Raw genomic sequence first — 14,481 nt, 5'->3', positions numbered from 1 at the left:
GAGTGATGATTACAGAACAGCTCAGTGTCTGTACTGTCTGTATTTACTGCTGAATTCACTCTTTATTTAATGTCTTTATGTAGTCTGTATTCAGTCTGTATTCACTACTGCATTCACTCTTTATTTAATGTCTTTATTTAGTCTGTATTCAGTCTGTATTCACTACTGCATTCACTCTTTATTTAATGTCTTTATTTGGTCTGTATTCAGTGATGTATTCACTGTCTTAATATAGTCTGTATTCTATGTGTAATTAGTCTGTATTCAGTCTGTATTCAGTCTGTATTAAGGTTGTATTCTATGTGTAATTAGTCTGTATTCAGTCTGTATTAAGGTTGTATTCTATGTGTAATTAGTCTGTATTCAGTCTGTATTAAGGTTGTATTCTATGTGTAATTAGTCTGTATTCAGTCTGTATTCTATGTGCAATTAGTCTGTATTCAGTCTGTATTCAGTCTGTATTCTATGTGTAATTAGTCTGTATTCAGTCTGTATTAAGTTTGTATTCTATGTGTAATTAGTCTGTATTCAGTCTGTATTAAGTTTGTATTCTACGTGTAATTAGTCTGTATTCAGTCTGTATTCTATGTAATTAGTCTGTATTCAGTCTGTATTCTATGTGTAATTAGTCTGTATTCAGTCTGTATTCTATGTGTAATTAGTCTGTATTCAGTCTGTATTCTATGTGTAATTAGTCTGTATTTAGTCTGTATTCTATGTGTAATTAGTCTGTATTCAGTCTGTATTCTATGTGTAATTAGACTGTATTTAGTCTGTAATTAGTCTGTATTCAGTTTGTATTCTATGTGTAATAAGCCTGTATTCACTCTCTATTCAGTCTGTATTCAGTGATGTATTCAATATGTGTTCTATGTGTTATTAATCTGTATTTAGTCTGTATTATATGTGTAATTAGTCTGTATTCAGTCTGTATTTAGTCTGTATTCAGTCTGTATTCTATGTGTTATTAATCTGTATTCAGTCTGTATTCTATGTTATTAATCTGTATTCAGTCTGTATTCTATGTGTTATTAGTCTTTTTCAGTCTGTATTTAGACTGTATTGAGTCTGTATTCTATGTGTAATTAGTCTGTATTCAGTCTGTATTTTATGTGTAATTAGTCTGTATTCAGTCTGTATTTTCTGTGTAATTAGTCTGTATTCAGTATCTATTCAAGGTGTAGTTAGTCTGTATTTATTCTGCATTTAGTGTGTTCAATTTGTATTTAGTCTGTAATCAGTCTATATACAGTGCTGTTTTTAATTTGTATTCAGTCTGTGTTCATTGAAGTATTCAGTCTGTATTCCATCTGTATTTAGTCTTCATTCAGTCTGTATTCGTTGATGTATTCAGTCTGTATTCAGTCTGTATTTAGTCTTTATTCAGTCTGTATTTACTAGTGCATTAAGTCTGTATTTGTATGTGTAGTTAGTCAGTATTTAGTCTGTATTCAGTTTGTATTTGCTACTGCATTCAATCTGCATTCAGTTCCTTTTTTTAGTGATGTATTCGGTTTGTATCCTATGTGTAATTAGTCTTTATTCAGTATGTATTTAGTCTATTCAGTCTATAGTCATTGCTGAATTCAGTTTGTTTTTAGTGATGTATTCATTCTATATTTAGTGCTGAATTCAGTCTATATTTAGTGCTGAATTCACTCCACATTCACTACTGTATTCAGTCTGTATTCATATTTTCTGACTTTATTCACTACTGTAGTCAGTCTGTATTCAGTCTGTATTCAGTGCTGTATTCAGTCTGTATTAAATATGTATTCATTCTGTATTCAGTCTGTGTTTAGTTCCTATTCAGTGTGTATTTAGTGCTCTATATTTAGTGCTAAATTCAGTGTTGTGTTCAGTCTAATAGCTTTTACACCAGTGTGTCCACTAAACTTTCCACTAACTTGGTGATGCTGGTCATGCTAGATGCCAGATGTCCACTAGATGTGGTAAATTCAGCAAGATAAACAGTAATTATGTATTAACCCTTGTGTGGTGTTCATATTTTTGTTACTCGTTTACTTTGTTACTTGTATTTAATTCAGCAAAATTAAGCAATTTTACATTAAAATGCTTTACACATGCTTGCTTCACCTAAATTGCAAGCAATATAAACAGCTTACATGGTTAATATTTGCTCTTTACCTTTCTTATGTTTCTTTTAAAAAGTGCTACTCTTTTTTTATTAGTTTTTTAATAAAATGTAAAAGAAAATGAATTAAACTCAAGATATGAGTAGAAAATTTGTTTAGTTTCAAATTTACAAATGAAGCAATGTTTATTAGCCCTTGGCCAAACATACTGTATGTAATATAAATGTGTGTGTGTGTGTGTGGGGGGGGGGGGTGGTGTACAGTGTGTGTTTATCAAAAATGTGTTTTGATATATGTTTTTCACAAAAAATGAACCAATGCCAATGAGTTTGAGTTAAAAAAAATATTTTTTTAGTATCATTTGATGAAAAATGAAAACGGCTCCCACAGACCCGAACACCACACAAGGATTAAAATATGCTGAATTATGTCTCTAAAGAGGATTCATGTGTTTACTTGTATGACATCAATGGCACGTGTCCAAGGTGTTGCAGGTGAGTGTGTAAGTGTGTGTATGATGGGTTCAGTATGTGTATTATAACTGTGTGTCTCTGTGTCCTGCAGGTTCGAGCAGCGTGGAGGGGAAGCGGTGCAGAGATCTGAAGGTAATGGATGTTTTCTGAATGCTCTCTGCTGTAGATTTGGTTGTTGTGGAGTTTAGTTAACTGTGTTTCCTGGTGCAGGAGTACGTTTAGAAGGAGGTGTTCCTGGATCCAGCACTCCACAGCACTTCTTAACTCTGCCCAACTACAACTCCCAGTATCAGCTCCAGTCTGACACCAGCACTCCACAGGTGAGACGTTCTTATAGAGGTTGGGATGCTATAAGACTCTAAAACCATTCCAGGTGACTACCTATTCTCTATCTCTATCTATTCGCTATTATTCACTTATGGAGAAAACACAAATGGAACACTGGTGAACCTTCCCAGGAGTGACCGGCCGACCTAAAGAAATTACTCCAAAAGGGCATGAACAACTCATCCAGGAGATCCCAAAAGAACCCAGAACAACATTTAAAGAACTGCAGGATCTCACTCACCTCAGTTAAGATCAGTGTTAATGATTCAATAAGAAGAAAGAGACAGAGTTAAAATGGTCTCCATGGGAGAATTTCAAGATAAAAACATCACAACCACCCGTCTCACATTTACCAACTAACATCTTGATGATCTCCAGAACTTTGGGCAAATATTCTTTGGACTGACAAGAAAAATTTGAACTTGTATGGTGTAACTTGTATGAATGTATGGTGTAAAACTAACACATAATTTTAGAAAAAGATCATCATACTGAACGTAGTAAAACATGGTGGTATTAGTGTGATTAGTGTGATGATCTGGAGCTGCTGGATAACTAGCTGTAATTGATGGAAGCAGGAATTCTGCTGTTTATCAGAAAATCCTGAAGGAGAATCAGAATCCGATCATCTGTTCCTTACTGATCCTCAAGCTCAGGAGTACTTGGGTTCTGCAGCAGGACAATGACCCAAAGCACACAAACAAGTTCAAGTTCACCTCTGAATGAATAAAAATAAACTAAATGAAGATTTGACAAGGAGTGGTCTAGTTAAAGTCTGGATGATTGAGATGATGTGGATGATCTTAAACAGGACGTTTATGCTGGAAAATCCTCCAATATGTCTGAATTAAATAAATTCTATAAGATTGGTGACACCGTTTATTGTTTTTTTGTTTGTTTATAAGATGACTAAACGCTACACGGAGCCTCTCTGTATGAAGACTATTAATGTAATAAAGTAAAATTGCAGTAATTGAGGGAAGTGCTGAGCTGTAGATGGTGTTTATCATTATCTGAGAGCAGCAGTAAAAGTTGAACACAGGTCTGCAGTTAGTTGTTGTTTCTCATTTATACCAATATCTTACACTCAGCACTGTTACTGAGGCAGTCATGTGATTCTGTTCCCTGGCTGGGATTGGCATTGGGCCTGAGTCACATGTCCGTCAGGAGGGGAGTCACATGATTTTGCTGGATGGGGGGCTGTTATGAGACGTTTATAAGAACTGACTGGTTTTATTCTTTATAAAACCAGTGAATGGCTTTTGCTGTCTCTGGGCTTTAGATTAAATTAGATAATTCCTGGCTCCCTGCACGGCCAGAGCGTCCAATTCCCTGAGAGGTGAAGTGTTTCATTTTTTTTTGGTACACTTCACCTCTTGGTAAAAAAAAAGTAAAACTGTTGGACAATGGAACAATGAAACTCAAACACCTGTCTCATTTTAGTGTGTTTAGTTGCATCATGGCTAAATTGGAGAAGCCTGGTGGTCAATCTTCATTAATTGCACATTGCACCAGTAAGAGCAGTAAGAGTGTGAAGGTTTAATTAGCAGGGTAAGAGCACAGTTCTGCTCTAAATATTGCAATGCACACAACATTATGGGAACATACCAGAGTTCAAAAGAGGACGAATTGTTGGTGCACGTCTTGCTGGCGCATCTGTGACCAAGACAGCAAGTCTTTGTGATGCATCAAGAGCCACGGTATCCAGGGTAATGTCAGCGAGATACCACCAAGAAGAACCAACCACATCCAACAGGATTAACTGTGGACGCTGTAAGAGGAAGCTGTCTGAAAGGGATGTTCGGGTGCTAACCCGGATTGTATCCAAAAAACATAAAACCACGGCTGATCAAATCACGGCAGAATTCAATGTGCACCTCAACTCTCCTGTTTCCACCAGAACTGTCCGTCACCACAATAAATTGTTGTGCTCTAAAACCAGGTGTTTCAGTTTCATTGTCCAACCCCTGTATAAAAGCTTGAGAAAGTTCTACTAGAAGACTCCTTTCTACATCGTTCAATCTCTCAACCAATTACCAGCCACTAAACCCAAGCCATTATGTGTGCAAAAAATAAAAAATCTGGGTAATGTGTAATGGGATGGAGTGCTATAGATTAGTAGCTCTCCAGCCCAGAGGGTTGTTGAACCCAACGGTCAGACGTTCATCGCTATCTTAATTCTAACCCGAGACAAGGGTTTATTTGCGTCATGTTTAAGGTTATTTTTGGCTCTGAGGGCTTTAATAAGAGTAATACAGGGAAATTGAAGGTTAATTGAATCTCTTTTGACCTTGTTTGATTCTTTTTTTATTTCTTGACGAAGAAAAACTGAGGAACTGATAATATGTGTCTGTTTCTCTCAGGTGACGTACAGAGTCCTTCAAGTAAGCGACCAGCCACTGGTTGGTGGAGTGGCAGGAGGCGGGGCAGCGGGCGTGGCCTCTTCTGTTGCATACACTGGAGCCCGGCAGGTGGGTCAATGATGGGACACCTGCCGGGCTCCAGTTAAAAAAACTTTAAAATGCATAAAATTATGACAAACATATTGTATGCAGTATCCGACAGCATTTTAGTTTCTGAATCAGTTTCTCTCATTTTGCTATTTATAGGTTTATGTTTAAGTAAAATGAACATTGCTGTTTTATTTTACAAACTACAGACAACATTTCTCCCAAATTCCACATAAAAATATTATAATTTAGAGCATTTATTTACAGAAAATGAGAAATGACTGAAATAACAAAAAAAGATGCTGAGCTTTCAGATAAAATAGAGTTCAGAAATCAATATTTGGTGGAATAACCCTGATTGGTTTTTAATCACAGTTTTTTTTCATGCATCTTGGCATCATGTTCTCCTCCACCAGTCTTACACACTGCTTTTGGATAACTTTATGCTTTACACTCCTGGTGCAAAAATTCAAGCAGTTCAGTTTGGTGGTTTGATGGCTTGTGATCATCCATCTTCCTCTTGATTATATTCCAGAGGTTTTCAATTTGGTAAAATCAAAGAAACTCGTCACTTTTAAGTGCTCTCTTATTTTTCTTTCCAACGCTGTATATATGTACTTAATTCTTCATACAACATTAGTTAATAATTGTTCTGTTATTTTAGGTGCATAGATATCATGTGGTGTGTTTTATAAAGTTTTATAGGTTTAATATTAGCAACAACCTATTTTTATATGTATATATTTATAGATATGTCTTAAATTTTAGATTCTCCAAAGTAGCACCTCTTGCTTAGATGACAGCTTTGCTCATCTTCAGCTTTATGATTTAGAGTCACCTGGGGCCTCATGTACTAAAGGTGCGTACGCACAAAAACATTGTGTACGCCATATTTCACGCTCACGGTCAGATGTACTAAATTTGACTTGAACGTGAGAAAGTGCGTTCCCCCACGGCACTTTCGTTTCGGGCGTACGCCTTTTTTTTGTGCGTATGTATTGTGTTTGTCATTTGGCGAAACTTAGAGGCGATGCATTGAAATTACAACTATTAAGATATCCTAAGATATATTAAGATATATTTATGCACACATTGTAGTAAGCATTATTGGGTAAAATAAAGTAAATTAATCAGACAATTTCATTGGCTTACAGAAATAATCGTTCAACGTGTTTCCACTTAGCCTAGATTATATTAACATGAATGCAAGTTTGCGCTGGAGTTGTTGGAGATGGCAGCGTTTTTTTGGCCCATGATGATGACTGGCTTATAAACCGTTTTAGATTTCCAACAGCATAAGAGGATAAGAAAACAGGCTGAGTGCGTGACGTGTTGCTTCTTGGTAAGCAACTCATTTAAAGCATTTAAATGAAAGCATTTATTATCCATCTTAGAATAATACAATTTAAAACATGGGTAATTATACGCTACACGTATATAATAATAATAGTAATAATAATAATAACAACAACAATAATAACAATAATAATAATAATAATAATAATAATTATTATTATTATTATAACACTATACTCTGCGTGATTGAGGGAGGAGTCGTGGCAGGTGTGACGTTTTCGTAGATTTGCGCTTGATTTCAGGTTGATTGTGATGTACTAAGAGAAAGTACGTGGAATTCTGCCTACGCACGGTTTGATAAATCCGGATTTTTTTGTGCGTACGGAACTTTTCAGGTCTGAGCGTACGGAACATTTTAGTAGGAAGTCCACGCAAGTCTTAGTACATGAGGCCCCTGGAATTCAGGCTTATTTCAGTTAACAGCTGTGCTGAACTCATCAAGAGTTAATAACTTGAATTTCTAGTCTCTTAATAAAGTGTTTGAGAGCATCAGTTAAAGTAAAGTAGTGAAGAGGTAGAGTTACAGGTATACAGTGAATAGTGAATATTTAAGTAATGCTCTAATCCAGATTATGAGAAGCAGGAAATACTCAACTCAAGTAAAGAACTTCAAGAGAAACCTTTTGAGACTATAAAAAAACGTTAGGATGAAACTGGCACTCATTAGGACCTCACTAGGAAAGGAAGAGCAAGAGTTACCTCTGTTACCAACCTCAGAAACATGGCTTCAAAGAGTATTTTTGCTTTTTTTTTTAGCTCTTTTAAATTACTCAATTTCTGAGGTTTTATATGACAGCAAGGCCACACTGTTTGATACTGCATATGAATAAATATTAAACCCGTGTGTGTGTGTGTGTGTGTGTGTGTGTGTGTCAGGCTGTGATTCAGAGCCCGTTCAGTGTTGAAGGTGGTCCCGCGGCGGAGGCGATGGGGGGCGAGCCGCGCTTTGCTTATCTCCCCACAGCTGCTGTAAGCGATGTGGCCCCGGTGGGCGTGTCCCTCCAGCCCAGCCAATCAACACTCACCCATTCCGGAGGTGAGACAGAGCACACTGAGACCCATTAATATGATATACCTTATAGTATAGACCTGTGTGTGATGATTGGAAGGCTCTGCTCTCTATTGATCACAAGGCAGTGGGTTCAATACCTGTGTTCACTAAACTGCAGGTGGTGGGCTTTTGAGGAAGACCCTCAAATGGAACTAATGGAATGCCCAGTAAATAAATAAATAAATATATATAGATAGATAGATGGATATATACTTTATTTATCCCGAAGTAAATTTAGGAATTGCACCAAAAATAATATAGTTTTTATTCACTATTGAATAAATAAAGTATTAAAAAACCTAAGTATATATTATCGTATATATTAGTTTTTCACTTGAACACTGTGGCATATTGCTATCTTGGCAGTGTAAAACACAGGTGCGCCACTGACTCAATACAGCCTAACCTGATGCCAGCAGTCAGACGCTTATTACTATCTTGGCATCACAGGCGCGTCCCCTGTGTATATGAATGAATGAAGTTCAACTTACATAGCGCTTTCTAGAAACCCAAGGACGCTTTACCATTTACACGTTTTACACACAACCATTCATACTCAGCACTCATCCACACATCAGGGAGAAGTGGCAGCCAATAGCGCACAGCGTACTCTCAACCGGAAACAACCCCAGAGTCCACCTGGAGGACTGCATGCAGCACAACAGCATTAATCCAAGACAGATTAATGCCAATTTTAGACTTTACACACACTTTACACATACACACAAATTTACATACATACCACACCTTACACATACACAACAGATCAATTTAGAGTTAGACTGTTGGAGGACACCGGAGTCCCCGGAGGAAATCCACACAGACACAGGGAGAACATTGAAACTCCACCCAGATAAGGACTTGAACCCAAGACCTCAGAGCTGGGAGGCGAACGTGCTAACCACTAAGCCACTGTGCCTCCATATACCAACAATAAACAGAATCCAGAATAAAATAACATTGCTGTTCCCCTAATTGAGCTGCTTGCCCACCTTCACAGTGTAAATAAGCAGGTCAGTTTCCTCTGCTAAAAAAAAACGATGGACACTTCCAGGTAGCAGCGCTGTTAAAATAGCAATCCGCCAAAGTCAGAGTTCACCCCACACCCATGATAAATTAAGAGAATTAGTGCATGACTTTTGCACTTGCATTTTGAACCATGTAAGGGGTACTTTCCCCTTTGTTATGACAGCAAAGACACATTGACACAACCTAAATCAAGCTGTGGATCACTAAAATAAGATCCAAACTGTTCCCTACACTGTGTAGTCAACTTCATTTGCTCAATGGACGAAAAGAAATTCTCCTGAATGACCTCTAAAAAAATCTCTCGTTACATTGACTTCCATTCATAGTTGAGAAGGTTCTATTACTCTCCTGTAAAAAGTTGAAGCTTTGGAGTTGGAAACATGTTTTTCATTGGACAACGTCAATAAAGGGAATGTTGATTATGGTAAAATAGTTTAAACAAACTAAAACAAAAAGTTTTCTTTTGGGACAATTTGGCACCTTAACCTCAACACTACATTCATCCATCCATCAACTAGGAATCAATTAAACAAACAATAAACAGAAAAAAAACAAACAAAAAAAAATAAACATTTTTCCCCTAAAAATACAGTATTTGCCCTATTTGACTAATTTTCTGTCCATCAAAAAAGTGACACCTTCACAGTGTGAACAAGCAGGTCAGTTTCCTCTGCTAAAAAAAACGTGTGGACACGTCCAGGTAGCTGCACTGTTCAAATAGCAATCTGCCAAAGTCAGAGCTCACCTGACTCTTAGCCAAGGGAGTGGCGAGTGACACACTGATTGATTTATTTCATGTTACGCCCAAAATTAACCACACCCATGATTAATTAAGAGAATACTTTTCCCGTCGTTCCAATAGCAAAGACACACTAAATCCCACCCTAAATCATGCTGCACAGTGCACGATTGACGGCTTGTCTGTAGATCACTAAAACAGGGCAACATGTCTTAGTGTGTTAGTAATGAATGAGGAGAAGTTGATCAATGAACTGGACTTATTATAATAGATATAATAGTGTATTCGGTGTAAACCAATTATCCATGATATCCCATTAATAATTCAATACATAAATGTCATATTTGCCAAGTGCATAAAGGATTGTACATTTCTTTTGTTGTTGATGATTTTGGCTTTCAACCAATGAAAAGTGTCTCAGAAAATTAGAATATTATTTAAGACCAATTGGTACTCTTGGTAGTGTGAGCACTTTGTCAAGTCCTGCTGGAAAATGAAATCTGCATCTTTATAAAAGTTGTCAGTAGCAGAGGGAAGCATGAAGTGCTGTAAGATTTTGTGGGAAAACAAAACTGCACTGACTTTAGACTTGATAATAAAACACAGTGGATCAACACCAGCAGATGACATGTCTCTCCAAACCATCACTGATCATCAGTAAATTTTACATTTCATTTAAAGTAAATCAAGGGAGCAGAGTCTGGAGGAAGAGTGGAGAGACACACAGTCCAAACTGCTCGAGGTCTAGTGTGAATTTTTCACCAATCAGTGATGCTATGCGTTTTTCACTTCATGCATCTCTCTGCTGACAACTTTTATGGAGATGCAGATTTCATTTTCCAGCAGGACTTGCCACACTGCCCACACTGCCAAAAGTACCAATTGGTCTTATTATATAATATTCTACACACTCTGTGTGTTTAATACATCTATATAATATATGAGTTTCACATTTTCAACTAAATAACTGAAATAAAGTAACTTTTTAATGATACTGTACTTTTTTGAGATACACCAGTACCTATGGGATCTGTTTCGGGTGTTTATGTAGCTTCAGAAATGGCCTGTGGACACATATCCGTCTCAGGGCTGTTTAGTTTGTGGGTTCAGAAAGTGAAAGCTCTGTAACCTGATTCTGCTGGAAATGCTTTTACTGCTGTTCTCTGCGGAGTCGTATATGAGAATATTGAACAGGTACGAACAGCAGCGGCTGTATAATACACCCACATTGAGTTATACACATCTCTAACCAGATCAGAGGGGATTATTACCTGTATTTACTTACAGAGTGCAGTCAAATAGAATAAACTGTATATTACAAGTTATTTTGTGTGCACATTTATTTGATTTCCTGGGGAAATTTACCTATTTACATATCTAACCAGAGTCATATTAGGGTATAATCCTGTAATATTACTCCATCTCTGTCATGGTGGAGCACAGAATACAGACACTCGCGGAACCAGTCAAGGATTTTATTAAAAACCCACAGGGTACAGAGAATGAGATTAGCAGTATAAACAAAACACCAGTAAAGGTATACCTGGGAGCGGAGAGCTTAACAGGATAGTGAGGCAGTCCAGTGGTCATACACGAAGTAAGCAGTATCAGAGGCAATCCAAAAACAGAAACGATAAACAATCCAATGGTCATACACAAGGCAGGCAGTATCAAGGATGATCCGAAAAACATAAACGATAAACAGTCCAGGGTAATACACGAAAAAATCCACAACGAAGGCAAAGGCAAAAATCGGTAGTCAAAAAACAAAAGCAAGGTCATACACGGAAAATAATCACAGAGAAAAAACGCTTTGTAAAGTCGGACGAAACCTAGGCAATACGCGGCGCCGAAGGGCGTCTGAGCAGTGCTTTTATACAGTGGCTAATACTCAGGGCTAACCGGCCGGGGCAGGTGAGGTGTCACGTGATCAGCAGTGTGTGTGTTGTCAGCGGGTGGTGCATTCTGGGTATTGTAGTTGTTGGGCTGACAACCTCCGTTGGAGACCAGTGTGGAAGGACAGGAAGTGCCTACAGCACCAGACGTGACAGTACCCTCCCCCGAAGGAGTCGGACGGGAACGAGGACGACCACGACGACGACCACCCGACGAGCAGGGAGCACCGGCAGGAGGACCTGGAGTCGCCACAGAGGTACCGGACAGGCGGGAGCTGCGAGACCGGGAACCCCGACGCACCGGAACCGACGAGGACAGCGAGCGCTTGGGACGCCCACGGGGTCTGGGAGCAGGCTTGCCCGGGTAACGGGCATGAAACTCAGCCAGTATAGCAGGGTCCAGCACGTCACCGGCAGCAACCCAGCAACGCTCCTCGGGGCCGTAGCCCTCCCAGTCGATCAGATACTGGAGTACGCCACCGCGCCTGCGAGAATCCAGTACCTCTTTCACCGCATACGTAGACGAGGCCTCCCCCTCCACTGCTGCGGGCGGAACGTCATCTGGAGTACCCTCAGCGAGCGGACCTGGGACAAGAGGCTTGAGAAGAGACACATGGAATGAGTTGTGTACACGGTATTGAGCTGGCAGCTCAATCTTATAGGTAACCTCGTTAACCTGGGACAACACCTTAAAGGGACCGATGTACTTAGGGACCAACTTCCTGCACTCTCCCTCAAACCTCAAGTCCCGTGTAGACAACCAAACCCGATCCCCGGGTTGGTATTGGGGGGTACTGCCTCGGTGTCTGTCAGACCTCTCCTTGTACTGGCGTAACGCATCCGAGACCTGCTGATGAGTTTCCTCCCACACCTGCTCACTCCGTTTCATCCAGTCGTCTACTGCCGGAACCTCAGTAGCCACGGCTGTCCACGGAGCTAACGGAGGTTGGAACCCCAGAATGCACTGGAAGGGAGTGAGACCAGAGGTAGAGTTAGTGAGGGAGTTTTGAGCAATTTCTGCCCATATAAGAAATTGAGACCAGTCGGAGGGATGTTTGTGACAGTAAAGTCTGAGGAACTTACCAAGCTCCTGATTGACACGCTCACACTGCCCATTGCTAGTGGGATGAAACCCTGAGGTAAGACTCACATGAACCCCTAAGTGCTCAAAGAAAGCTTTCCATACTCTAGATGTGAACTGAGGGCCTCTATCAGAAAGAATATCTTCAGGGATACCAAAGTGTCTAAAAATGTGAGAGTAGATGGCTTGAGCTGTCTGTAAAGCTGTAGGTAGTGCAGGGAAAGGAATAAACTTAACCCCCCTAGAAAACCTGTCTACAATCGTGAGAACGGTAGTGTACCCCTCGGACTCGGGCAAGTCCGTGACAAAATCTACAGCGATATGAGACCAGGGTCGCTCTGGAACGGGTAGAGGAACTAGCTTACCGGCTGGAAGGGTTTTTGGCGTTTTGCACTGAGCACATACCGAGCAAGAGACTACAAAGGTGTGTACGTCAGCTCGCATGGTCTCCCACCAGTAACGAGCTGAAATTAACTGTAAAGTGCGCGTGACACCTGGATGACCTGACGTGAGAGAAGAGTGGGCCCAGCTAATGAGACGATCACGATATTGCAAGGGAACGAACGTTTTCTGAGGTGGACAACCCTCAGGCGGAGGTGAATGTTCAGCAGCCTGCTGGATAAGATCATCCAATTCCCAGCGAATGGCTGCTATTTTAACGTCTGGGGGTAGAATACGCTCACACTCAGAGGACTGAGATGCGCTGTCAGGAGTGCAGAAGATTCGTGACAGCGCATCCGCCTTGGTGTTACGGTTACCGGGTCGGAACGAAATAGAAAAATTAAACCTGGAGAAAAACAGTGACCAGCGTGCTTGGCGGGGGTTGAGGCGTTTAGCATTACGTAAATACTCCAGGTTCTTATGGTCTGTGAGAACAGTGAAAGGATGAGCGGACCCCTCCAACCAGTGACGCCACTCCTCGAGAGCTAGTTTGACAGCTAACAGTTCCCTATCCCCTATGCCATAATTACGTTCTGCAGGAGACATCTTTCTAGAAAAGAAGGCTATGGGATGAAGTTTAGGTGGAGAGCCACTACGCTGTGATAACACGGCCCCCACCCCAGAGTCAGAAGCGTCAACCTCGACCACGAAGGGCAAATCGGGTTTGGGATGAGCGAGTATAGGAGCTGAAACAAACGCGGACTTAAGCCTAGAAAAAGCAGCCTCAGCTGCGGGCGACCAATTAAGCACCTTGGTGGCCCCCTTAGTCAATGCAGTAAGTGGAGCGGCAATACTGCTAAAGTTGCGTATGAACCTCCGATAAAAATTAGCAAAACCCAAAAAACGTTGGAGGTCTTTTATGGACTGCGGAACGGGCCAATTAGTGACTGCGGAAACTTTAGTATCGTCCATGAGGACGCCCTGGGGACTGATGACATAGCCGAGAAATGTGACCCGTTGGAGATGGAACTCACACTTCTCGGCTTTAGCATACAAATTGTTGTCTAGCAAACGTTTGAGTACGGCGCGGACATGACGAACGTGGGATTCTAAGTCTGGTGAATAAATCAGAATGTCATCTATAAAAAGGACTAAATGCTTGTTAATCATGTCGCGAAAAATGTCGTTCATGAATGACTGGAAGACTGCCGGTGCGTTAGCTAGACCAAAACTCATTACCAGGTACTCATAGTGCCCATTGGTGGTAGTAAAGGCAGTCTTCCATTCATCCCCCTCACGGATGCGAATGAGATTATAAGCACTGCGCAAGTCGAGCTTGGTGAAGTACTTAGCCTCACGTAATTGTTCAAGAGCACTAGGGATGAGAGGGAGTGGATAGGCGAACTTCTTGGTGATATCATTTAAACCACGGTAATCAATACAAGGACGGAGACCACCATCCTTCTTCTTAACAAAAAAGAACCCCGAACCTACAGGAGACTTAGATGGGCGAATGAAACCCTGTGCAAGAGCTTCCTCAACATAAGTAGTCATAGCCTTCTCTTCATCAAGAGTGAGGGGATATATTCTAGCCTTAGGCAGA

General features: G+C 40.3%; 1 protein-coding gene across 1 annotated transcript in view; it reads left to right on the top strand.

Moving 5' to 3' along the window:
- The window catches only part of LOC103030628 (upstream stimulatory factor 2), a 55,404-nt gene that overhangs the window by 54 nt on the left and 40,869 nt on the right, over nt 1-14,481 (top strand). Inside the window, exons 2-4 of the mRNA XM_049478105.1 lie at nt 2,661-2,701; nt 2,780-2,889; nt 7,579-7,738. Of these exons, the coding sequence (XP_049334062.1) occupies nt 2,661-2,701; nt 2,780-2,889; nt 7,579-7,738 (311 nt within the window). The remainder of the gene's footprint in view (nt 1-2,660; nt 2,702-2,779; nt 2,890-7,578; nt 7,739-14,481) is intronic.

The sequence above is a fragment of the Astyanax mexicanus genome, chromosome 1 (genome assembly GCF_023375975.1).
Source record: "Astyanax mexicanus isolate ESR-SI-001 chromosome 1, AstMex3_surface, whole genome shotgun sequence".
Taxonomy (NCBI): domain Eukaryota; kingdom Metazoa; phylum Chordata; class Actinopteri; order Characiformes; family Acestrorhamphidae; genus Astyanax; species Astyanax mexicanus.
Note: the sequence above shows the minus strand (reverse complement) of the source record. Positions and strands in the feature narration are given on the sequence as shown.